Source organism: Protopterus annectens, chromosome 1.part0, assembly GCF_019279795.1.
Source record: "Protopterus annectens isolate FY-2018-M chromosome 1.part0, PAN1.0, whole genome shotgun sequence".
NCBI classification, from domain to species: domain Eukaryota; kingdom Metazoa; phylum Chordata; order Ceratodontiformes; family Protopteridae; genus Protopterus; species Protopterus annectens.
The window spans coordinates 412,626,559-412,653,122 of NC_056725.1; the positions used below are offsets into that span (position 1 = coordinate 412,626,559).

General features: G+C 38.8%; 1 protein-coding gene across 1 annotated transcript in view; it reads right to left on the minus strand.

Moving 5' to 3' along the window:
- TTBK1 (tau tubulin kinase 1) overlaps positions 1 to 26,564 on the minus strand; it is a 1,416,073-nt gene that overhangs the window by 543,995 nt on the left and 845,514 nt on the right. Inside the window, exon 9 of the mRNA XM_044060281.1 lies at positions 21,593 to 21,718. Coding sequence (XP_043916216.1) covers positions 21,593 to 21,718 — 126 coding nt within the window. The remainder of the gene's footprint in view (positions 1 to 21,592; positions 21,719 to 26,564) is intronic.

A 26,564-nucleotide genomic window follows, 5' to 3' on the forward strand; every position in this document is an offset into this window, starting at 1 on the left:
CTTTAGAAATGTTTTTTACTGTGGTTTCCTTAGTTGGGGGTGGTGGTGGGTTGTGGACATCCAGAGTGATTAGTTTATGGTCTGATCTAACCAGTGATGGGTTGACCTCCGGTGTGGAACACCTGTCGCCCATGTTGGTGATGACCAGGTCCAATATGTTTTCACCTCTGGTAAAGGAGTTTATCAGCTGATCCAGGGCGTTTGAGTTGATAAATTCCAGGAAGCGCTGGGCCTGGGAGTTTGTACTCGAGTAGTTTTCCCAGTGAATGTTAGGGTAATTGAAATCACCCAATATCCGGGTGTTTGGTAGGACCTTAATGTTTTCCAGTGTCTCCAGAAAGGTGGAGTGGTGGTCCTGGGTCATGGAGGGTGATCTGTAGCAGGCCACAATTTGCACTGCAAATTTGCCCAATGTTAGTTGCACATGGATGATCTCAGAGGTATCATATGCTGTGCCACTAAGTATATATATATATTAATATCAGAGCTTTGGCCAGCTAACACCTATCTGGAATCAACTGGACGTATAAGTGAATTTAAGTACACTTTTATCTACTCTTTTTCATATAGTACTGTATTTAATTTATTTATCTGTGTTTTTCACTGAATATTAACTCAACTGAAGTTGTGCCTGTCTCACTACAAAGTACTTGTTAGAATTTCTGTGTAGCCATTGATAGCAGTAGGGGGTAGTTTCACAGCATCACTTACATTCTGTCCTGCCTAATATAAGTGGTACATTTTGAGTTATCTCTGCTTAATATCAGAGCTTTGGCCGGCTAACATCTACCTGAAATCAACTGGACGTATAAGTGAATTTAAGTACACTTTTATCTGCTCCTTTTCATATAGTACTACATTTAATTTATTTATTTGTGTTTTTCACTGAATATTAACACAAATGAAGTTGTGGCTGTCTCTCTACTCCTTCTTGGCCCATCTCATTTGCTCACTCAACTGAGTACAGTGAGATTATATTCTGATTTCAGGCACTCCTACTGTGTACAAAGAGAGCATTTGGAAAGGACAACTCCTGTAGCCTCTTAATCCTGCTCTGTTCCCTCCCTCGAAAAAATAAATAAATAAATTATATATATATATATATATATATATATATATATATATATATATATATTATTTATCTGCTCTTACTGTAACTGTCTTAGTTGCACTTCTGCATGCTATCTGTTCAGTCGCTCTTACTCTGCACTTATTACTGCTTGTTAGTAGCCTTCTAATTTACTGCCTTCTGCACTTGTTTTTAGTCATTTGTTAATTTAATTGCATTTATTTGAACTGTATTTGCCGTGCTGTTGCTACACACTCGGGTGTGCTGGCCTGCACTGCAATTTAACACAAAAAAAAAATTCTAAGCTTGTTTCCTGCCTTTCCTGTAACTAGTCAAGTCCAGATACAGACTTGCTGTATCCAGGACTGTTGGTAAGCTTCTGAGCCCCCCAAGCCTTTCTGTGTTGGAGGGAAGCCTTCTAACTTATCAGTGGGAGTAGTAAGCACTAAGTAGCCTATCTTCCATGGGAAGAGTGGGTTTTGGTCCTGATATTGTAGTTCATTGGCCATTTGGGCAGTTTTTCCATCTCTTTCTACTTTCTGGTTAAAAGCCCGTTTTGCGTTTGGTCCCTGCCTTTCCTATAACTAGTGTAGTCCAGGTATAGATTTGCTGTATCCAGGACTGTTGGTAAGCTTCTGAGCCCCCCAAGCCCTTCTGTGTTGGAGAGAAGCCTTCTAGCTTATCAGTGGGAGTGGTAAACACTAGGTAATCTATGTACCACAGGAGGAGTGGTTTCTGGCCCAGAAATGATAGTTTATTGGCCGTTTGGGAAGCTTTTCCATCTCTTTCAACCTTCTGATTTAAAAGACTGTGCTTGCGCTTGTTTCCTGCCTTTCCTGTTACTAGTCTAGTCCAGGTACAGATTTACTGTATCCAGGATTTTTAGTAAGTTTCTGAGCCCCCCAAGCCTTTCTGTGTTGGAGGGAAGCCTTTTAGCTTATCAGTGGGAGTGGTAAGCACTAGGTAGCCTATCCTCCACGGGAAGAGTGAGGTTTGGCCCAGAGATTGTAGTTTATTTGGCCGTTTGGGCAGTTTTTCATCGCTTTCAACTTGCTGGCTTAAAATCCTGCATTTGTACTTGTTCATCGGCTTTCCTGTAACTAGTCTAGTCCAGGTACAGATTTGCTGTATCCTGGACTCTTTGTAAGCTTCTAAGCCCTCCCAAGCCTTTCTGTGTTGGAGGGAAGCCTTCTACCTTATTAGTGGGAGTGGTAAGCATTAGGTAGCCTATCTACCACAACAGAAATGGTTCCTGGCCCAGAAATTTTAGCTATTGGCCATTTGGGCAGTTTTTTTCCATCTCTTTCAACGTTCTGGTTTAAAAGCCGCACTTGCTCTTGTTCCCACCTTTCCTGTAACTAGCCTAGTGCAGATAAAGAGTTGCTATATCCAGGACTGTTGGTAAGCTTCTGAGCCCCACAATCCTTTCTGTGTTGGAGGAAAGCCTTCTAGCTTGTCAGTGGGAGTAGTAAGCACTAGGTAGCCTGTCTACCATGAGAGGAGAGGTTCTTGGCCCAGAAATTGTAGTTTATTGACCATTTGGACAGTTTGTCCATCTCTTTCAACTTTCTGGTTTAAAAGACCACATCTGTGTTTGTTTCCCATCTTTCCTGTAACTAACCTACTGGGTAGCCTTAGAAAGCCTTAAACTGATACAAGCCTTCTAGCTTAGAAGAGATACTTTGGAGTGATTAAGTATCAGTTTTCTGTACTTTCTTGCCGTACTTAACTGTTTTCCACCTAAACGCAGATTTTCCAGCATTTATTGTGATTTAAAAGCTTGTTTTTTTCACATATTGTACTTATATGACTGCCTGCACTTTTAAAAAGTTGTTTTTTGTTTAAATAATTTGTTTAACTGTTGTAGGCTACACACTAAAGTGTGATGGCCTTTTCTGATTGTTTGTAGTCGTTTAAAGCTGTTTTAAATATATTTTTTACTGTTCTTGCCTTATCTTTTAAAAAAAACAAAAAAAAAACAAAAAAATTCCTTGTTTCCCGCCTTTTTAAGCTAGTATAATCCAGTTTTCAGGCTAGTGCTGAATTCAGGGCTGTGATACTAGTTTCTCAGTTGTTTATACCTTACTTGGATAGAAGGAAGTTTCTCTGTTCACCTGTGAGAGAGGGGAGCTTTGAGCAACCTATCTGTCCCTGAAGGAGTGGTTCCAGCCCAGAAGTTAGTAGTTTATTGGCCATTTTGGGCTAATTTCTCTCTCTTCTATCATTTCCCTACTATAAAAACTGCATTTGCACGGTTTTGCACACCGGGCAGCGCCGGTTAGTTACGGTTAAATTATTCCTGGCTCCACTAAGTCTCCTCTTCAGTTTTTCCCTTGAAACTAGTGTAACTCTCAACCTAAGCACTCAAAAGGCATCTTACAGCCCAGCACTTGCTCAGACCTAACAGCAAGCACTAATGTACCCTGACACTGATTGTCCAGCAGGGCAGGGCTCTTTATTCACCCCTCACCAACCAAGTGACTAAGCAGCTCACCCTACTATTCAGACATGACCAAAGGGCAATTTCAGGTGTACTCTCCAGTCCAGCTGGTGAATCTGGGCATCCTGAGGCAATGTTACAACTGCCTCATGTACACAGACAACCCTCTCCTCCTACCATAAAACAGTAACATATGCTATGTTTGTAATGGCTAGGCTTGTATAGGCCCTAGGGCCGATAGCCTAGTACCAACCAATGAACCTATGAACTATACGAGGGATGCAATTATACAGCCAAACTGGAAGCTAAGCTGTCTCCACCCAAGACTGGAACAGACAGTCAGGAGGAGAAGGTTAACACCTGCACCACACCTCCAGCCACACACAGACCTACTAAAACAGCACTGGCAAAAAATACACATAAATACACAAAATCATACTCGGAGGCTCTAAATAAAAACCTGTAAAAGCATCAGAGACCTCCAAAGCAGACACCCAAACAACCTGCACCTACCGTCACAAACCAGACAACACATAAAATACAAAATCAGTGTGCCGCACAATCACAGCCCTTAAGGCAAAATAACATACCTAACACACAAGTAATAGGTGACTCTATAGTCAGGCATACTGATATCCCACTCACTAGGCTGGACAAGCAGAAGGTTACTGTTAGCTGCCTGTCAGGAGCCAGAATCCGACACATAACACAAGCACTCAGGTCACCCCAGAACAAGTACAAATATGACTCTGTCATTGTTCATGTTGGTGTGAATGACCTGAGACGTACCTCCCTGGACTACATGAAAAGAGACATGGAAGAGCTATCTGATCTTGTAGCCCAGGCTGGTATGACCCTGACCCCGAGTAGCATCCTGCCCTCACCAAGAATGATACCTCAGTGTAAAGAAATAAATGATCAATTTCAACAACTGGCTAAGCTTCTGGTGTCACTCAAAGGGGATCCAGTGTTTGTCAGCCTGGGACGACATGCTCGACAAGCCACGTTGCTTCGCAAGAGATGGCTTGCACCTGTCACCCCTAGGCTTTCGAATACTGGCCAAGGCACTTGCTGCCCCCATAGTGCCTTTTTTAGGCAAGGCTCAAAAGTCAAACCCACCTCTGTAAACAGCACAATTAACAAAAAACGGAGGGTTATGCTACTCAATGCCAGGAGTTTAAATCTCAAAATGCACGCACTCGAAGCACTCCTCAGTATGGAGAACGTCGACATCTGTGCAGTAACTGAAACTTGGTTCAAGGCACCAGAGAGCACCCCAGCACTACCGGGCTACAACTCATACCACACATTTCAGCGGGTCTATATTAGAACACAGAACATTCAAAATGTTGGGTGTTCTAATATTGAACCCTAGCAATTGAAAAAAAACATTGAACATTCGGAACAGCAAATTTTTTCCTAGGGAAAAAATTAGCTGTTCCAAAACACGTACAAACAATACAAGCACACCAAACAAACAGCAATCCACACACATACACCTAAACTCTTACACCTAACCCTACACTAAATTATACATACACCACTAACTATCCACTTACATTAACCCAAACCCTAACCCTAAGGTCCGTCACTATCACACAGTCACCTCACCCATGCCCTAACCCTAACTCACCTAACCCGCCCTAACCCACACATCCACACAACTGCACACTTACCTGAACCCGAACTTTCCACCAGAGTGCTGAAAATACCAAAGCAACAGAAACAGACAACCAAATTCTTTCCCTAGGAAAGAATTCAGTTTCCTGTTACTTAGATATTTTCAGAGGTTGATATTAGAACACTCGACATTTCAAATGCTCGATGTTCTAATATAGACCCCGTTTCAGCCACAGAACACAGACCAAAACACAAAAGGACGGGGTGTATCCATATTCATCAAGGATACCTACACCAGTATATATATGCGCCAATAAGCTTTACACAGTACAACTAAAGATCATTTATAATCACTGGCTCCCAGGATTTCACCCATTGCAGACCGAGCCCAAATGCATTCCATTACATCTTACCAATGGTAAGTGGAACTTAACTAAAATTATTTTGTGCAGAAATACACAATATTTTTCCAGAGTGTATAATCAAACCTCTACAGTAGCAGCACCCCTTCATTGTTATGGTAATGTTGCCTCCAGCTAGCTAGGCTAAACTAGCAGATTAAAAATAAAATTACCATTATTTATAAAACAAGACTGTCTCTTGTCTGGTCAGGATAAAACAGACAAACATCTATGGGTTCTGTTCAAGCAGTTTTATTATGTACAAACACATCAGGATTGAGGCTTAATAACTTAAACTTAGACAAAACGTATAAACAAACTAGCTATCACATTCATACATGCTCACTCTCTGACTGCACTCTCAAAATGGCACTGAAGCTAACACGTGCTTGATTTTATATGCACATGCTGTCCTTGAAACACTTTTTAAAGGTACAACACACACACACACACACACACACTATTCTACATCCTCCATATTTGAGAAATGAGTCATGCATTATTGACTACATTAATTGACCTCCAATTGATACAACATGATTCTTTGACATGCAATTATACAGAACAAGATACATATAGACAATTATGTCCAGGTTGTTGTGTATTTCACACTAGGTCTGGAAATACGACCAAATTGTTTGACATAGAAATTAGAAGTAGGTCTGAATATATCTGTGGCTACTGTTGACCAAGGTAGTTTAGGAACTTGACTTAGCTGAAGTGGTTCATTTTGCAAATGCGGTTTAGTACTATTGCATACTGAACAAGAAGAAAGTACGTTATCAATATATTTTACTAGAGAAGGCCAAAATACTAGTCCTCTCGCCCTTCTTTTGGTAGATTCCGAACCTGGGTGGCCTTGATGCAAAATCTGGATATATTCACGTTGTAAGGAAGCAGGAACAACAATTTTTGGACCTTTGAAAATAATGCCATCTTCCATCAACATCTCATCTCTGTAAGAAAAATAAGTTTGCACTTCATATGGTATACTAGATTGCTTTGACAGCCATCCAACATTTATTTTATTTATTGTTATATTTATTAAACATTTGTTGACCGGGTCAATCCAAATGAGCCAGAGGCCCATTTTCATTGGAGACCCGAGGAGAAAAGCTCCAGAAATTTTACAGATACAAAGAAAATTTTGAACATAGTTAACGGTTAATCAAACACAGTACAAAGGAGTCCTAGTCCAATTTAGAGGTAATAACATGCACAGAAAAATGAGCAGGAGTTAGAGCTGGATGTGGCAGAGTTAAAGGTGTTAAGATTTGCACTGGGTGTGATGAGGGTGGACAGGATTAGGAATAAGTATATCAGAGGGTCACCCCAAGTTGGAAGGTTCGGAGACAAAGCCAGACAGGCAAGATTACATTGGTTTGGACATGTGCTGAGGAGGGATGCTGAGTATATTGGGAAAAAGATGCTAAGGATGAAGCTACCAGGTAACAGGAAAGGAAGAAGGCCTAAGATAAGGTTTATGGATGTGGTGAGAGAGGACATGCAGGTGGTTGGTGTGACAGAGTAAGATGCAGAGGACAGGAAGAAATGGAAATAGGTGATCCGCTGTGGCGAACCCTAACGGGAACAGCGGAAAGAAGATGATGACATGCACAGAAAAATGAGAAATAAGATAAAATAAAAAGCATAATAAGGTAATTGTTGTAATGTCAGCAAAACTTTTTTTTTGTAACATACCCCATACTTCTATGTTATGTACTCTCCTAGCTAAAAGGAGTTTACAGGCTTGGGGGGTGAGGGTGAACAAGGTATAGAAGGTTAGGTGGGGTCCTGACAGGGGCAAGACTTTATGTTAAGTAAATGTAGACTAAGCTCTTTTTTGAAGTGCTTAGGGTGGGGGATGGTTCTTATATGTGAGAGAAGGAGTTTATTCCAGGCTTGGGCGACATTGCATTTGAAAAGTAGTTTTCCACAGCATTTGTTGGGTTTATATATGTCAAGGAGTTGTTGATTAGATGTTAGGAGAGTGCAGTTTGGGGTGTAATAGTATACTAGGGAAGGGAGAGAGAGGCAGGAAGTAGGTTTCTATAGAACAGAGTGTATGATATGAAATTGAGATATTTGGAGTTGGGAGAATTCTAGCCATTTATGTGAGTTGAGTGCTAGGCAGTGGTGTGAGTTGTGGTAAGTTTGTTGGAGTTTAGCTAAATATGTGGAGAGAATGGAGGTGAGAATAGGGGCTGCATACAGAAGGGAGGGAAGGAGGAGAGACTGGGCTGAGGAGAATCTACTGTCTGAGTTAAGAAATTTCTTATTTCAGTATAGTAATCCTAGTTTTTTGGTGTTTTTTTATATTTTGCTGAATATGCAAGTTAAATTTAAGCTTATCATCAATAATTGTGCCTAAGAGCTTTGTGTGGGGTTCAGCCTTTATGTGTGTTTTTTTTCAAGGGATGTAATGACAAAGGAAGACTTATGGTGAGAGAGAAGTCAAGGAAGGAATAGTAATAGTTTGTTTTTTTAGGGAGATTTAAGATGAGCTGATTTTTGATGAGCCATGTTTCTATGAACAGGAAGGAGTCTTGGGTGTATGTGTGTGGAGGTACGTTGTCAGAGATGGAGATGAGCATAGAATCGTCAGCATATTGTATGAGAGTGGAATGTTTACAGGATGTATGGAGGTCATTTATGAAGATATTGACTAGGAGGGGGCCTAGGATGGATCCTTCGGGGACGCCACATTTTATGGGCAAAAAAGAGGAACAGGAATTGGGCCATCTGACAGATTGCTGCCTGTTAGAAAGGTAGCTGGTAAACCAAGTAAGAAAAGTTGTAGAGATATTTAGATCATTGAGTTTAGATAGGAGTAAGGAGTGGGGAACAGTGTCAAAAGCCTTGGAGAGATCAAGGAAAAGAGAGAATACAAGTAGTTGAGCTTTTGCAAAACTGTATCAGCCTTTGCATGATGTCTCAGCTCATCAAGTCTCATGGTGGAAAAATTCCACACTTCCGTGACATCAAAGTCAAATTTCTCTGCATTAAGCTGTTCCATTGTATTTCTGGGTGATCTGGATAAGGTATCAGCCAGATAAAGAAGTTTGCCTTTTGTTTAAACCATTTTGAAGTTGTACTTTTGCAATGAGCATCATTTTTTGTAATCTCGCTGGAGCTGAATGAATAGGCTTCTTTAAAATAGTGACTAGAGGTTGGTGATCAGTTTCAAAATAAATAGCTTGACCATAAATATAATCATGAAACTTTGAGCATGCAAATACTATTGCCAAAAGTTCTTTCTCAATTTGAGCATACTGCATTTCAGTTTGGGTATGAGTTTTAGATGCATAAGCTACTGATCTGCCCTCTTGAAGAATAACTGCACCAAAATCAAATTTCAAAGCATCACAGGAAAGCACTACTGGTTTACTGACATCATAGTATCTTAATGTAGGTGGGGTGGCAATTTTCTGTTTAAAGTCTTCAAATGTTCTCTAGTGCTGTTCCAACCAAGACCATGTAACATTTTTGCCCATCAGCTCTCTCAAAGTTGCTGTCAACTCACTGAAGTCTGGTATAAACCTGTCTAAATAGTTGACCATACCAAGAAAATTTTGTAGAGCTTGAACATTATCCGGTGCTAAGATCTCTAGAATGGTCACTTGCTTGGACAGGTCTGGTTGCAAGCCAGTGCTAGTAAATAAATGACCTACATATGTAAGTTCTTGTAGTCAGAATTTGCACTTCAGAGGATTGAGCTTCACATCCCATACTCTGTCTAGAACTTTCTTAAGGTTTCTGTCATGCTCTGCTTCACCACTGCCTCCAAGCAATAAATCATCTACTGTTATGGCACAAGGATAACCTGATAAAATTTGCTCCATTGGACGCTGAAAGACTTCACTTGCAGAATTTATTCTAAACAGCATCCTGAGGAATCTATATATTTCAAATGGGGTACTGAGAGTAGTCAGTAGTGAAGATTTGTTATCAAGCATCACTTGCCAAAATGAAATTTTTGCATCCAAGACAGAAAAAAACAGTGGCATTTGGTATTAGGGCTGCAACTTCCATGACTGTACACATGGGATGATACGGTCTCTTTAATGCTTTATTCAAATCTCTTGGGTCAATGCATATTCTGATTTCATCTGAACTTTTTTTGTGGGCTGCTACCATGGACGACACCCATTCAGTAGGTTCTGTAACTGGACAAATTACACCTTGCTGCACTATTTTATCCAACTGAGCTTCTGCATAGCTATCGGAACTTTTCTTGCTGGTCTGACCACTGGACTGACCTCTGGGTCTAACTTCATAAAATACACAACTGGAAGTTTGCCTAACTTGTCATTGAAAACATCAGCATACTCTGAGAAAACAGCTTCAGTAAAACCGGAACTGAGACATGTGCTTATATGATGAACTTCTTTGGTAAAGGAAAGCAGATTCATTCTCAAACTGTCTCTGAGACCCAATAATGACTGCACAGGTCTTTGGACTACATAGAATAGTAAGCTGTAGCATTTTCTAGCCTTCAGATTGAATTTCTTCACCTCCGTAAGCAACACGTTTCGCACAGCTGACCACATTAAGTTGCTCACCAGCTCTCACCTTAGAAATGTGTCTGCTGACATAACATTACACTTTGAACCAGTGTCTACTTTGAGATCGGTGGATTTACCATTGATCTGGACATTATAAAACACTTAATTCTTTTCCAACAAATTTACTGCAGCAACCTTTTCAGCAATTACTGATACACCATTTACACAGAAAGTAGGGTTGCAGCTTTCTATATGATCAACTTGCTTTTTTAAGTGACCCTTCTTTATAACTATGTGAGGTTTGTTTGATTTGCAAAACGTTTGAAAACGGTTCCATTTTTTTACACTTGTGGCATCGCTGTCCAAATGCTAAGCACTTTTCTCTTTTAGACTCATGATTGGTATCACAATTGCGACAGTTAACAATAAAGCTTGATTTGGGTTTTGCTGACTCACCCATGTATTACATTGAGCATGTCCTTTTCACTGAACTAGTCTTAGAACTTGCTGGAACACTACAGGTTTTACTTGCCATACCCGCAGGGGTTACAACTGCCATGTGCTTAGGCCTGTGTCTAATAGCATGCTGTCTACATTTGCTCTGGAGCCTACTGAAACCATGCTCTTATCACCTGCAAGCATGCTTGTGTTCCTTTCTGCAACTTCATGGCTTTGACAAATCTCAATAGCTTTGCCTAACATTGCATCACTGTCACAAAGCAAAATCTTTCTCACTGCAGCACTACTAATACCACACACAAATCTGTACTTTATCAACTCATCTTTTAAATCACCAAACCTACATGTTTTAGCTTTGTTTCTCAGGTCAGTAAGATAAGCTGCACAAGTTTCTCCTGGTTTTTGATCTCTTGTGTAAAACAAATGCCTCTCTAATGTAACATTTGTCTGGGGGTTGCACATTTTCCTGAATTTGCATTTCAAACACTCAGTGTCTTCTCCTTGATTCAGCCTGTAGAACACTATGACAGTTTTCCCCTTCTCCTTCATTTACTGCTTGTGCATACTCATATTAATGCCCTCTTTCAATGGCCTCTAACACAGCTAAGTTTAGCAAAATGAATGCCCTGGTGTATGCATCTTTGTCAGAGTAAGCTGCTTGCATAAAAGTATTGTACTCTTGCTCAAATATTCTCCAATTCTCTGCAATATTCTGATCAAATACAACTGAACCTGGTCTGCGAAATGCCTCTGCCATATCAACACATACCATTGAAGGCTTTTGCAAGTATGCACGAAAACACACATATATACATATGTCAAAAAAAAATTATGCCAGTATTTGTAAATGTGCTTAATAGCACAACAAGCCTCTGAATAACCGAACTTTGTGAAATAAGTCTCCAGGGCACAAGAATACTCTTGAAATCACTGTACTGTAAGAAATCACCTCTTATCATTGTAAGAAACATTTCAAGATAACTGCACTGTGTGAATAAACTGGACAGAAGGCACTCAGAGTAAAAAACATATCAAAGTAACTGCACTTTCCGAATAAACAGTACACATCACATTGAAACTTTCCCAAAATGGCGGTACTTTGCTAAATATCTCTGTACAGTGTAAGAAACACTTTGTAATGGCGGTATTCTGCGAACAGACACACCCAGTACAAGAAACTTTTCAAAATGGCTGTATTTTTTCTGCATTTTACGAAATAGTTGCACTTTGCACACAATATACTCTAAAGAAGAAATGCACAGTAATAAACATACATTGTAAACACTTTTACACACTTTGAGATACTTCAAATAACTCAAGTTATGCTCTGAATAGCTTCAGTCAATGCAAAACAGTAGTTTATGCCAAAACACAGTATTTTGCCAAAAAACATGCAGTTGCCTTGTTTTATTTATACTTAATGTGCCCTTTTTTGCCCTTATTATATTTGTTTTGCTCGTTTAATCTTTTTTTCATGCCCAATATACTTTTCTTGTGCTCGTTTTACTCTAAACATGCCCGTTTTACTTTAAACATGTTTGTTTTGTAATTCCGAGGTAATTCCAAACCCCTTATGTGCTTTTCTGATAATCATTTTGTTTCATTAATAAACTTTTTGTTTGTACCTCTTGTTCACTTAATAATGTATTCTGTGCCCTTGTAGTGCTCTGTTTTATCTTTTTAATAAAATAAATCATCCGTGCAAGTTTTCATTACCTTTAGTTTGTTTCTGGCCCTTTTTTGTACTTCGTTCACTTAGTTTAACTTCACTGTTAACTCTGCATTTCATAGCTCTGAATAGCAGCTTCTGGAATCCCAGTTCTGACACCATGTTGCTCTTCTGGTCCGGATAAAACAGACAAATATATGTGGGTTCTGTTCAAGCAGCTTTATTATGTACAAACACGCCAGGATTGAGGCTTAATAACTTTAACTTAGAAAAATGTATAAACAAACTAGCTATCACATTCATATATACTCCCTCTCTGGCTGCACTCTCAAAATGGCACTGCTGTTTAAATGCACATGCTGTCCTTGAAACGCTTCTTAAAGGTACAACACACACACACACACACACACACACACACACACACACACACACACACACACACACACACTATTCTACAAAGACAACTTTTAAATATTTATATGGTAGAAATACCTTGAGTAGTAAATCTTTGAAGGGTATAAGACAGCAGTTATTAGTACCTCATTACAATACATGTACCCCCTAATATAATAAACAAATCACCAGTTACATGCTTTTAAAACTGAAAAAATAAAAAAATAAGCAACTCACTTTGTAAATCAAATAGATAAGCACATTTAAATGCACATAAATAATATACAAATAAGTATGTTTTAACAAATTATGACATAATGACGAATTCTAAATAACATCTTATCTAGATCTATCTCTACCAGTAGCTGAGGAAATACTAAATTTGCATCTTTTACTGACACTGAAGCTTAAAATATAGTTGTATAATTGCACAAGTAAAATGGGGGTCCAAATGAATTCTGTCCAGTAATGCAATCCACCTGCACATTCCAGACAATGGATAGCACCTTCACAGGTATTTTTCTCTCTCAGTTTATGAAAATCCAAAGCAGTGCTTGCTGTTATAATTCAAAAGCAGACAATGCATTTACTGTTCTCAAACCCTTTTACAGTATCTCTTAGAGGATTCTGTCAACCAAGCCAGCATCTAAACAAGATAGTGTGTCTTGGTACTGCAAATGTTTGCATATTTCAGTCCATTTTCATTAACTTGGTTGTCTCTCCTCTGAAAGCAAGTCAACACTCAAAGTTGCACTTTTCATATTCTGTATAGTTTACACATTTTACATGCTGCGAGGTTTATAACCACAATTGTTTGAAAACAATTAGCATTTACTTTCACTCGGCACTGCTTATCTGCATGTGCCTTCGCTGTATAACATACATGAACATGTAAGGATAGACATCTTGATTGACAGAGTGATTTATGCTGAACTTAGCTCTTCAGTGAAATTATAGTGTAGCATTCAAACCACCTGCATTTGATTGGAGCATGTTGTAACCATAGAAATATTTATTTATTTTACAGGCAAGTAATCTGGATCACCTAGACCCTTTTTAAGTTGCTACCTGGGTACAGAGAATGAAACTAAATGAAAATGTCACTATATCATCCAGTAAAATCATTAAACCAGCTTAACACACCATTCTGCATGAATGCACAATACTTTATGTGCATGTACCTGCAGATATGAACATATTAAATAAATGCAGGCATCACTTCTTACACAGTGACAATCAATTATCAGTAACTATAGTGCTACAAATGCATCTTACTTAGAACTGAAGCAGTGATTTCACTTGCAAGAAATATGAAGGTAGTACATAACAATCAAATGCCAGTAGGTGAAAAATATTTTTTTTTCATATTATTTGTCCAGCAATAGAAAATGCATTAACAATTAGGAATCAGAGTACTGAGGTTCTTCTTACGAGGCTGTAGATGATAATAACCAAAGAGTAATGGTTAGGAATGGAAAGGTTAAAAATCAGACAAAGTAAATCAAGTCTATTACAAATGCCTACATGCTAGTAGCACATGACACTTTGCTCACAGCCTCTTGCTCTAACTGACTAGTGCCCTAACTACCACTATCCTAGTTAACTATCAAGCCCTGCCACCACTCAACCCTGCTGAACTGTACAGCTTTACCAGAACCATAACTATAATCCTAAAACTCTCATCTAGCCCCTAAGCCTAACCATAGTACTCCACTACTTAAACCTAAAAGTCCCAGTCATTCTCTAAACTTAAAACTCCCTTCCTACTCTCTAAACTTAAAGTATCCAACTGCTGTCTAACCCTAAAACTCCCCTTTCACTCTCTAACTTTAAGCGTCTTTCCTACTCCCTAAACTTAAAACTCACTTTACACTCTAAACCTAAAATACCCTTCTCCCTACCTAAACCTAAACTTTCTAGTCTCTCCATCACCCTAAAGCCTCCAATCTCTCCCTCACCCTAAAACTTCCCTCTTGCTCCATAAAACTAAATCTCCCTTCCCGCTCCCTACACCTAATGTCTCCAGTTGCTCCCTAGCTCTAAACTCTCCCTCCTCTCAATCACTACCTGAAATCCTAACCTGCAAACCCACCCACCCCCAACTCCTTCCCCTCAGCAGCTAGACTTAACCTGCTCAAACTTGGCTACTGTATTTGGGTGATATGGAGCAGATCCACTCTTTCCACATGGCTGCCACACGTCTCCTAAAAATATATTAAAGTTTGAGTATGAGTAGCCAGCAGTGCACACTACAAGACACCTGAGTTCCTGGCTGCAACACAGTGGTCTTCAAAAGCCTTGGACTCAGTTGCTTGCAGCAGACACAAGTACTTCACATCTGATAATCACATCTAATGGTAAAGGTGATGGTGTTGTGTGACTTAATGCTGCACATATCTTGATAATGCATTATAAGCAACTAGATATCATGGAAATGTATAAAAGAATAGGTAAGGGGGATTATGATCACATCTCCAATCATGGCCACTACATGTGTTTGCGATATGGATGCCAATAAGTTCACCTTAGCAGCAGAGCAAAAAGAAAGCTCAGGAGAGGAATCTTGACTTCCATGTTGAGAATACATAACTAGATAGTTATGATCAGACACACAAGATCACAATTCGTTGAACTATACAGAGTTTCAACTGCTCCAGTATACTACTAGTCACAGGAAAAGGAAAAGTATAGGAGTAGAAAGCCGCAAACATGGTATGGTGATCAGAAGGCAGGTGTTCCACCGATGGACAAAAAGCTTTAAAAGCTATTAAACATTTCAATCTGCCTCTTCTGTGGCAGGGTGAAGCATTTTTGCAGTTTTCAAGAGATGTTAAAATTTCCCAGCACTGTGCCCTGGTGGATGTTGAGTATGTTAGCACAAGACTAGAGTATAGCGGCTCTGAAGTGGCTGCATAACAAATGATATGCTCATCTTTGATATCAGAAAGGTTTATACCAAGTCAAGGAAGTAAATGATGTATTTCAGTATAATCTAACAGTGAGATTCTTAGTGAATACAACAAGAAACAAATTGTTTACCAAAAAATTAGGATTGCCCACGTTACTGTCTGCTAGGTAGACAGATTATTTCTAATTGTCAGATCTATTTCCAAAGGGTTGTTAGGTTAACCAACAAATTTAGTCAAAATTCTGGTCATACAGTAAGACTGCCTTAGAATTTTCAGCAAAACTGCATGGTTTGGGCCATTCCAGTTGTGAATAGCTTATATACTGATATTAAACACCTGAATAGTTATTCCTCGAAACTATTGTTATCTCCATAGATTCAAGACCAAGTGTTTCTGTTAAAACAGGAAATTACAATGACATTGTAGATAGATTTCACAAACAGTGAAATATAGGACAGAACATGTTCTGTTTATCACATAACATACGTGTGTCTGGTGACAGGTACTGTTTTTTTTCAATAAATTAAAGGTACTGTAATAAAGAATGATTTTGCCCCTTGTATGCTAGACTGATGATGGGTCAGTCTTTGGCTGAACATAATCAGCTAATAATTGTTATTATTTGCTTTTTGTTTGTTTTACTGATGATTTATTACTTATTTTTAGGGGTGACAATTAAGAACTTATATTATTCACTGAAGATATTTCTAGCAATAAGTTCTATGTTTCTTTTTCTTTGAAGATTAAAGGTCAATTACTAATTTTTTTATATTTCTTTGAAAGGTGTGCATAATCACAGCATTTTCATTAAAAGGCCGAAGTTGTCACCTACAACACTGTTTTGCCTCCACCTTTTATCGTGAGTTCCTGCGTGAACAATATATGTGCTGTGAGAGGGAGGGTTTCTTATATACAACATTCTGAGTTGTTTCTAAGCAAACAAAGAGATATTCGCCATTCTGTGGATTTCAAGAAAAGGCATTTCTGCATTGTTACAGTGCATAATCAGTTATCTGATGAAATACTGAATTGCAAGCAGGAACTGGTAAGTCTTGGAGGAAGACTCCAAGCAATATACATTGTTATATAATAATAAAAAATATATTTTTCTGGAGACAGGAGTTTGGGTGACTTGCATTTATGCATTCACTTCGTAAACTCATCAATAATCATGGTTGTGTATCTTTAAACCCACTGTGGTACTCACCCCTGTCTTAACTGTCTTAATTAAGAATATTGGCTATAGCAATCTTAAGATCCTCACAGTTACTGGAACATTTTCCTGTTATATTGGTATGTTATCAATGCTTAATTCATCACTGCACCTTAGTATATATTGGTGCGAACAAAAGAAGAATTAAATTGCATATTATGGAACACAGTAAGAACATTAAAATAAGAAACCTTAAATTTGCTTTGCATTTTCTGAAAACACATAATTTTAATAGTTGACTATTTAAATCTACAATTTTGAAACAGGTATACACTAGCACAAGAACATGGAATAATAGTAATATATTCGATTATTAGACAGCTTGTTGATTTTGGAAGTTTTGAACTTATTACTGACTTTTTTCTATTTAACTTGTATATGTTCCTTTTCTATCGACAAACTTGTTCTTGTGTGCCACTTTGTTAGACTTCTCAGAACATGTTGAATGCATGACATATAAATAATTTTTTTTTATTTTAAGCCATGATAGTCTTTGTGGTCTGCTTCATTATTTTTTGGACACAGTTTATATCGCCTACCCCATTAGCATTTAAAAAAAAAACGCTCTATCCAAGAAGGTATCGTACCTCAAATCTGGAAAAAGGCCTTTATTATACCTTTACATAAAGGTGGCAACAATAACAATGTTACTAATTTCCGCCCCATCGCTATCCTGTCCCCCATCTCCAAACTCCTAGAAAAGTGCATTCAACTACAACTTCTTCCACATCTCTTAGACAATCACCTACTTACTCCCACACAACACGGATTCAGACCAAATCATAGCACTATGACCGCCCTCCTCTCCTTCCTTGAAACTGTAAATAAAGCCCGTGACTCTGGCCAAATTGTTTCCACCCTACTACTTGACCTCTCTAAGGCCTTCAACACTATCTCTCACAGACTGCTACTAACTAAGCTCTCAAAACTTATCCTATCTCCTTCCTCTTTGAACTGGTTCTCCAGCTACTTATCTAACAGATATCAAGCAGTAAAATGGAAAAAGGCCACCTCCTCATTTCTCAATACCCCTACTGGAGTACCCCAGGGCTCCATACTGGGTCCCCTTCTCTTTAATATATTCATAAATGATTTCCGCAACTCTATCCCATTCTCAGACATCATCCAATACGCAGATGGTTCTACTATTATATGCTCTGCCACTTCTATCCCCTCACTCCTAAAACTGACTCAAGATGCTTTTACAACCACTGAGCAATGGATGAAAAGAAATCACCTAGCACTCAATGCCTCTAAAACCAAATTAATGATATTTACCCCCTCCCAAAGTAACCTTTTTCAATAAAAACACCTTCTCTATCACTAGTCAAAATAACTCACCTCTGGAACTGGTGTCAGAGACTAAGTTACTTGGGGTCCAAATCGATAGCCAGCTCAAATTCAACTCTCACTTACAGCTAAATATCAAAAAAAAAACCCATCAAAAACTAGGTATGCTCTACTGACAAAATCATTACCTCACACCTGCTACCAAAATCACTCTCTCTACCTCATTTCTTCTCCCCTCCCTTCTCTATGGAGCTCCACTCCTAACTAATCTACAGACCTCTCTAAAAACACAACTTTCCTCTTGCTACAACAAAATCGCCAAGTTCGCTACCAACCACAAGTCCTCCACCCACCAATGTTCCTCTCTCCAAAAACTAAAATGGCTAGAGCTGCCAAGTTATCTCACATACACTCAACTAACTCTTGCACACAAGCTCATTTTTAACCCCTCCCTCTGTCTCTCCCTTTCATCAGCCTTTAAAATGCACCTTCCTGATAGAGTACTAAGGTCTAATAATCAAAATCTATTAGAAGTACATAAACTGACTCATCCCCCAGGCAAAAATCTTCTGTCTTATGGCCTTGCACGCCTTTGGAACTCCCTACCACCACCCATTCGTACCACTCCCAACCATTTTATTTTTAAAAGATCTCTTCATTCACATCTAGTATCCCAGTGGGAATGCTCTTGCTCTCATCCCACATAACGAAGACTTGCTATTTTCCATCTTCCTTCTTTCCCTGTTTCCTCCTGCACTTTTTTATTATTTACCCCTAACTCATACTTATTATTACTCCTATGATATTTGGAAAGAATACACTAGGCCACACCTCTTAAGTGTTTGCACCCTAACATGTTATTATTTCTCAGTATTTTCGTAAAATGCTTCCAAATATGTTATTATTTCTCAGTATTCTCATGCAATGCTGCCTAATATGTTATTATTTCTCAGTACTTTCGTGTAAAATACCTTTTAGTCTGTATTATCCTTTAATTTTATCACTAGTCTGTATTAACTCTAGTGTTGCTGTACTACTTGAAACTGTTTTTCTTGTATCTTTAACTTTTGAATACTAGTATAATTTGTATAACTATTATGAATAACCTATTGTAACCTATTTTGTTTTGGAGCTTTTCTCCCCAGGACTCCATTGAAAACGGGTTCATTTTGGCCCAATGGACTATCCTGGTAAACCAACTGCAAATAAATAAAATAAATAAATAAATACTTCCCAAATCATGTCTTCATCATGTAAAATCAAGTGAAATATTCCTAATACCTATAGTTCCCTATTACTCCTTGTTAGATATCAAAGAGCAGGACTTGTGAAAGCAATGCACTTTTTTACAAAGAATCAGATTTTGCATGCCACTTCTCCCCTACATCATAAGTGGTGAAGCAAGAATGTTCCTGTAGGCAGTCTGCTGAAGCTTACGTCATACAAAGTTGGGAAGGGATGAGTCTGCACTTGAGACAGTTTGCAGCAGTAAATAAAAGTCAGGACTGCAGTGGTTACAGAAAACTATCTTGCTCTAACTCCATAATTCTAAATGTTACTTTCCCATGACTATCTTGTTCTTTTTTTCAGTGGAACATTTTATTATTAGAAGCATGAACAAACACACTGAAAAGCTGAGCTCAGGTTAAACTGTTTAGTTGCACTTCAGATATTACTGCTTGTGTCTGAAATAGTTAACTTTTATTTAATATTAATGTAAAAAGTACATATTTCTGATACAACTGAGTTTTATAAGAAACAATACAGTCTTCTTTACTACTATTATGGTGTTTCAATACAAATCAAGGAGTTTTATGTGCACACCATAAACATTCTCTATGTAACAACATCTATGTGTTTTGCTGATCTGCATACACATATTGTATGCAGTGTAACACCAAGGCATGTATGCAGCTCCATTTTCATACTCATATATACACCCACATTAAGATTCTGTCATTATTTAGAGCCCTGCCTTGTCTCCACCTCTCCCAAAGCTTTCTCAGATTACAAATATTAGAGAAAAAAACATAAGAAGCGTTATTTGCTACAGCAACAATTTATGCTATGCTCTTGTGAGAGGGGTGCAGTAAGGACACATAGGCTTATCTACTTTGTTTAAATAATGTAAAATAAGTATTATTTAAGTAGAGCAGATGCTGCTAGATGTAACTGGCTGGTAATATAGCTCAAACGTGCATGCTGAGAGATGAACCAGTAACACAAGTACTGGACTTGTCTTAAAACATTATAAGGCAGGTTGCCACCTGAGCCTAACACCAACAGGGAACACTGCATAATTATTGTTAGAAACAATCTGAAGTTCCCTCAAGGTAAGGTGTGTGAATTTCATCCAAAAAAAATTGCCTCACTCCAAAACTGCTAAATATAATTTATCCACTTATCCTGCCACAAAATATACCATTAAAGCACAGTTATCTGCAGTTTATTGTTTACTGTTTCCCAACTTCTTATGTCTATTATGTTAATTATCCATAATTCACTCACATAATCACTTCCTAATTTTTTTAAATTGCTTACAGCTTCAGTACTATGTTTCATACATCAGTAATAGTTTATCCAGCATATATAGATTTCCCAAAAATATGTATATACAGAAAAGCAAAGCATAAGCCTCTGGATGAAAATATCTATATTGCATTTAAAAGTAGTTATTTGTTTTTTTGCATTTTTTTAATAAAAGGAAAACATGCTAATCATTGTACTTAATGCTGACACTACTAACTTTTCAGGTTGGGTTGCATATCATGTAAACCTGTACTCCATCTGTGTCAGGAGAAGCCTTTCAACCTTTTCTGTTACTGATAATGCTAAACATTGGCTTAATTAAGTCTCTCTGGATCCATTGTAAATCAATGAAGGACAGATCAGTGACTGTCAAGGGCTAAATGTGAAGTTGTCAAAAAACAAACAGGCTGGCCAGGCTATGAGGCACAGAGGAATAAAGCTCTGACTATGCTGCAGAAGACATATGACCGATTAGCAACATAGGAACCTGGAAGTTCCAGTGTGTGTGTGTGTGTGTGGGGGGGGGTAGGAGAAAGTAGCTAATACCAGCTCACCTGTGCTTGGAGGAGGGAGGTAGCCTGGGTTTTTTACACAACCTGGAAGTACAGGAGTGTATTGTTGTGTGGCATGCTACACTATGGGCCAAGATGTCATCCATGCTGCATGATAGACAGTGATAGTGACACAGGTGGAAGCATGCATGCATCTCACTAGGAAGCAGCTACAGTGATGTTCAAAGCCATGACAAAGCAAAGGAGGTCTTGGATGCCTCACACATATGACAGCTCACTCCCAGTGTCTGACTTTCACCTCTAAGGTAAATATTCATGGAAGGAATGAAGATGCCTGTCTCTTGCCCAGAGATGGAATAAATAGGTACATATGATTCTGGGGGGAGGGGAGGCTTCATGGTCTTCAGTGCTATGAAAAAAAATAGGCCGAATACTGGCAACTTGATAGCGTGGAAGGTGAAGCATACAGATGCTGATAAAGCACAGCACTGGTGCTCATAGTTTGCAGTTTTTTTTTTTTTTTTTTTTTAACTTATATTTGGCCCCCCCAGCACATTCCATGCCATTCTGTCTGATTTCTTACCTGATAATCTGGCTTAGTAAAATAGTCCAAACTGGAAATGTGATCTAGAAAAATATGAAATTCTGAAGGCATGTGTTTTAGCAGCAGTCTGTGGTCATACTTCTCTTTAATCATACCAACTTGTTCCTAGAAAACACAAAAGAGACCTGTTCAAGTATATTCCACACATATTGAGTTTAATCACCTGCATTATCAATTAAGTATGACTATAGACACCATTATTAGCAGGCAAGTATCACTTTATTCACTTAGCTTTAGTAGATAATGCCAGTCTAGTCATCAATGGGCATACTGACTACAGCCCATAAACCTCCCTCAAGTTTGCTATAAATCATTATTTCTCTGCTTCATGTATGGTGAAAAACTTCAGAAAGATCCACTTCCTCCATATTTGCATTAGTTGACTAGTTCAATGTTGCATTAGCAGATATTTAATGGCAGAAATTAGTCTCTTTGTATTCCTGCATGATCTTAATTCAGATGTAGAAGGCATACAGTGAACTGTGCTGACAATATTTTTGTAGTTAAAACTTTGCAGAACATTCAGAGATACTCAGTCCTGTGCAGCAGAGCAGGTACTAACTTGACACTAACAATATAAGACTGTGGGCTCTATCCCCTTAACAACAACAGGGTGACAAAGTTCTAAAGCAACTAAATATATTTTACAGAATATCCACGCACTTACCACTGAAGCTGAAGCGTTAATATGATTTCATTCCATGTCAGCATAAATTCCCAATAAAATATTACTACCCTACAACCAACAAAGTACAAATTACTCAGATTCATCCATTTATTGAATATATGGTGAAACAACATTGTGATACCGTACAGAAAACCAAATGGTAACCTGGTGTGGCAAGCAAAACATTTTATTAAATACCCTAATTATAAAAGCTATAAAATGAAAGCTACTTTCAGCTTTCAAAAGACACTTTACTAGTCAGAAGCCTCCAGTAAAACCTAAGAAGTCAGGACACCCTAAGGCTATAGCATAAACAACTCACTACATAACTGCCCCATAGCATAGAATACTGTACCAGACAAAACGCACGCACGTATGCGCACACACACACACACACACACGGAAAGCTTGGAAACCAACTACTTTTCAAAAGCTGTAGAAAACACACCAGACTAGCAAATATGAGTACACTTGTTATAGAAAACTAGATTAGAAATTGTAACTTCATGCCTAACCTAGCCTACTAAAATCACACTGCAGTCAGTAAAGTTCAACCATAATGAAACATAGGACAGCTATACAAACTATGTAAATATTAATTAAATAGTGCTATAATCCTTATATATAAAGCAGTGATTTGTATAAAAAACATTCATGTAAACGTGCAACTATAGAAGTTATTGATCTGCATTAGTGCTGGTTTCCTTGTACACAAAGTAATGATTTGGGTAAATAACATTCATAAAAAGCAAAACTACTGTAGTACTGAACTGTAATTGTTGGTTATAACATAAACATGAATGTAAATGTTTGTGTCTTTTGGCTTTTCCCAGTTAGGGGTCGCCACAGCGGAACTCCGGTCCGCTAATGATTGGTAGTTGATTTTTACGTGCCGAGTTACCAGCCCTGACGCACAACCTTCAACGAAGGTACGCCCATTCACGCATGTCTCCACACAGATGATGCTCTAGCTGAGAATCGAACTGGACAGCGTCTTACTGTGAGGCAATAACGCTACCACAGCACCACCACCGTGGGCCATAAACACGAATGTAAATGTCTTGAAATGTAATTCAAAAGATAATCGGTTTGTCAAAAGTTTTTCTGGAAAAGTTAACTGACACTCAGCTAGAGTCACAGTTGAAAAAGAAAGTCTTTGGACCAGTTCATTTACCCGATAAAGTTAAATAAACAAGCAAATAAACAGACCTTTGAGATACCCAGTTAGTCTGTTAGGTTAAACTGCAGGTGTAATACTCCAGTGCACTAGGCACTGGCCTTGCATGTTTAATATAACATCATTCAGATAGAACATTAACCTGAAGAGCCAACAGATCCCTCTGGTTGTACTTCTGTTAAATGTTAACAATCCTCTTATAACTGGCCATAAAACAGCATGGCCACTACTAACATGTAATTTAACATTACTGAATTAGAAATATCATATAAGACTTAAAAATAATAATGTAGCTAAAACACTAACAAAATAAATGCATATAACTATAGTTACTGACTTTACTTTCAATATACAGCAAGGAAGTATAGTCATGTATAAACATACTTATCATAGGTTCATAGGTAGGTACTAGGCTATCGGCCCAAGGGCCTACGTAAGCCTAGCCAACAAGGTTCCCTGGCTTACGCCACCCAAGAAAGTTATTTTCCTGTGCCACTGTCAAGCAGAGACACAGAAGTGATCCCCAGGGTGTATTTCCTATTTCCCATCCACTCATCAAGATTTTTCTTGAAGAGTGCTAATGAACTTTGCTTGACATAGATGGGTAGCCTGTTCCAGAGTATGGAAAGTCTCTGGGATAGGAATCTATCCCTCCAGCATGTCCTGTTTATTATGGTGACAAGGTTTAGGTCCCTAGAGCGTGTAGCTCGGAGGGATTGGGATTTCTTTAGGTGTAGCATGTCCAACAGCTCTGGGTTTGACATAGCTTTATATGTTAGGCAGAGATCACCTCTGAGTAGGTGATATGTTACGGAGTAAAGCTGGAGTTTTTTGAGGCGGTCAGTGTAGGGCATTTGCTTGAGTCCAGTAATCCTCTTTGTGAGGTACTTCTGTGGCCTTTCCAGCTGCTGCAGATGTCTTGTGAGGTACATTCCAAAAGGGGCGTTGTACTCTATAGTGGGTCTAATGAGTGTCGAGTAGAGGGTAACGATGACCTCTTTTTTCCTGGATGAGAACCCATTTATGATGAGGTGTGCCACGTAGAAGGACTTCCTGACTACTGTGGCGATGTGACTATCAAAGGAGAGACTCCTGTCCACCTGGGTCTGGGTCCCAAGGTCTCTTATCACACATTCAGTGTTAAGTAGATTGCTGACTATGTGGTAGTTCATGGGTACAGAGTTTTTACCAAAGGGGATGACACTACACTTTTTGGCATTGAGCTTGAGGCCATGGCTCTGACACCAGGCATCTGTCTCAGAGAGGCCCTTCTGTAGGATGTCCACATCATTTGGGGACTTGACTATGGCTCCAAGTTTGCAGTCATCTGCGAACTTTGTTAGCCAGAGGCCTTCTGTGTTAGCCTGTACTTCAGAGAAGTAGATACCAAACAGGAGCGGTCCCAGGACGGAACCCTGTGGTACTCCACTTGTCACTGGTTTGAGGTCAGATTTGGAGTCTGCAACTTTTACAGTGTGGGTTCTATCAGTGAGCCAGTTGGCAACCCATCTCGTGACGTAGGGATTTATGCCTAGTTTATTGAGTTTAGCTATAATTCCAGAATGGGGGATGGTGTCGAAAGCCTTGGCGAGGTCAAGATAGGCTGTGTGAACCACCTTACCCTCATCTACGGCTTTGGTGACTGCCTCAAAGAAGTCGATCAGGTTCAGGAGGCATGATCTGCCTTTCACAAACCCGAACTGGGTGGGATCCAGAGTTTGGAGGTTACCAACATCTTTGTTTATGAGTTCCATGATGATACGTTCCATGGCTTTGCAGACCAGGCTCGTCAGGCTAATAGGTCTATAGTTCCCGGGATTAGTGGTGGCTCCCCCTTTGTGGAGTGGGATAACTGTTGCTGTGCGCCATTCAGTGGGCACAAAGCCTGATGCAAGGCTATTATTGAACATGGTGCTTAAGTGGGGAGCCAGTTCATTCTGAAGTTCATGTAAAACGCAGCCTGGGATGTTGTCCAGTCCCATGTATGCTGTGTTTTTGGCTTTAGAGAGTGCAGCTTTCACCTGCATAGTTGTGATTACAGGGACTCTGCATTCTTCATGTATAGATATGGGCCCTTTAGGGGGTGAGGGGGAGTAAAGTTAGCACTGAACCTATCTGCCAGGATGTTGGCAATATCAGTTGGTTCTGTAATTTTCATGCCTTTGTGCTGTAACTCAGAGCAGACCTGAGTGTTGCCATTGAGATTCTTAACATAGCTATAGAATGCTTTGTGGTTGTCCTTGGAATTAGTGGCGATTTTATTTTCGTAGCTAGCTATGGAGGATCTTATAAGGGATCTCAGCTTCTTACAGAGGCTGAGCAGGGAGCTCCTCCACTCATGGGATTTTACTCTCTTTTGCAACAGTTTCTTCCTTCTGTTGTACAGTTTGTTTATGGCAGGGGACCACCAGATTGGCTTCCTTTTTTTGGAGGATAGCATCTTGGTTCTGTTTGGGATAGCACGATCCATGCACTCATGTAAGTGCTTATAGAGTGCATTTGTGTAGGATTCAGCAGTTGTAACTGTATTGTCCATCTGCATGGGTGTCATGAAGTTCACTACTTCTGTCTTAAGAAGCATGAAGTTTATTGTAGATTTTGTTTTTACATAAGAGTAACTCTTGCAGCACATTATAACATATGAGGTTCTATCTAACTCATTAGAACCAGCTCCCACACAGATATTACAAAAACAGTAGCTTCTCCCATCACTGTATACACTAACATTTCACTGAGGAAATACTGCATTTCTGCAAAACAACCACAGGTCTCCTAAGCTCAAATGCAATAATTGTAGAGGAAACATAAAACTAATTTACTATAATATTCATAGAAACCAAAATACTATGCAAGGAAAATAGTTATGTATTTATGTAGAGAGATCTGTGTGGTAGAACTTTAGTAAGAGAAGGTATCTGAACAGCTTATATGGGGTACTTTCTAACAGCAGTAGATTTAATATTTCCTTTAAAGTAAAATTTGGAAAAATAAGATCTTCAGTTTCATATGGAGTATTTTTTTTCTTTTACATCTGCAGAGGCTCTTAGTGTTTATGATCATGTAATAAAATTAAATTTGAGTTTTAAATTACTTTATTTTTAAATACA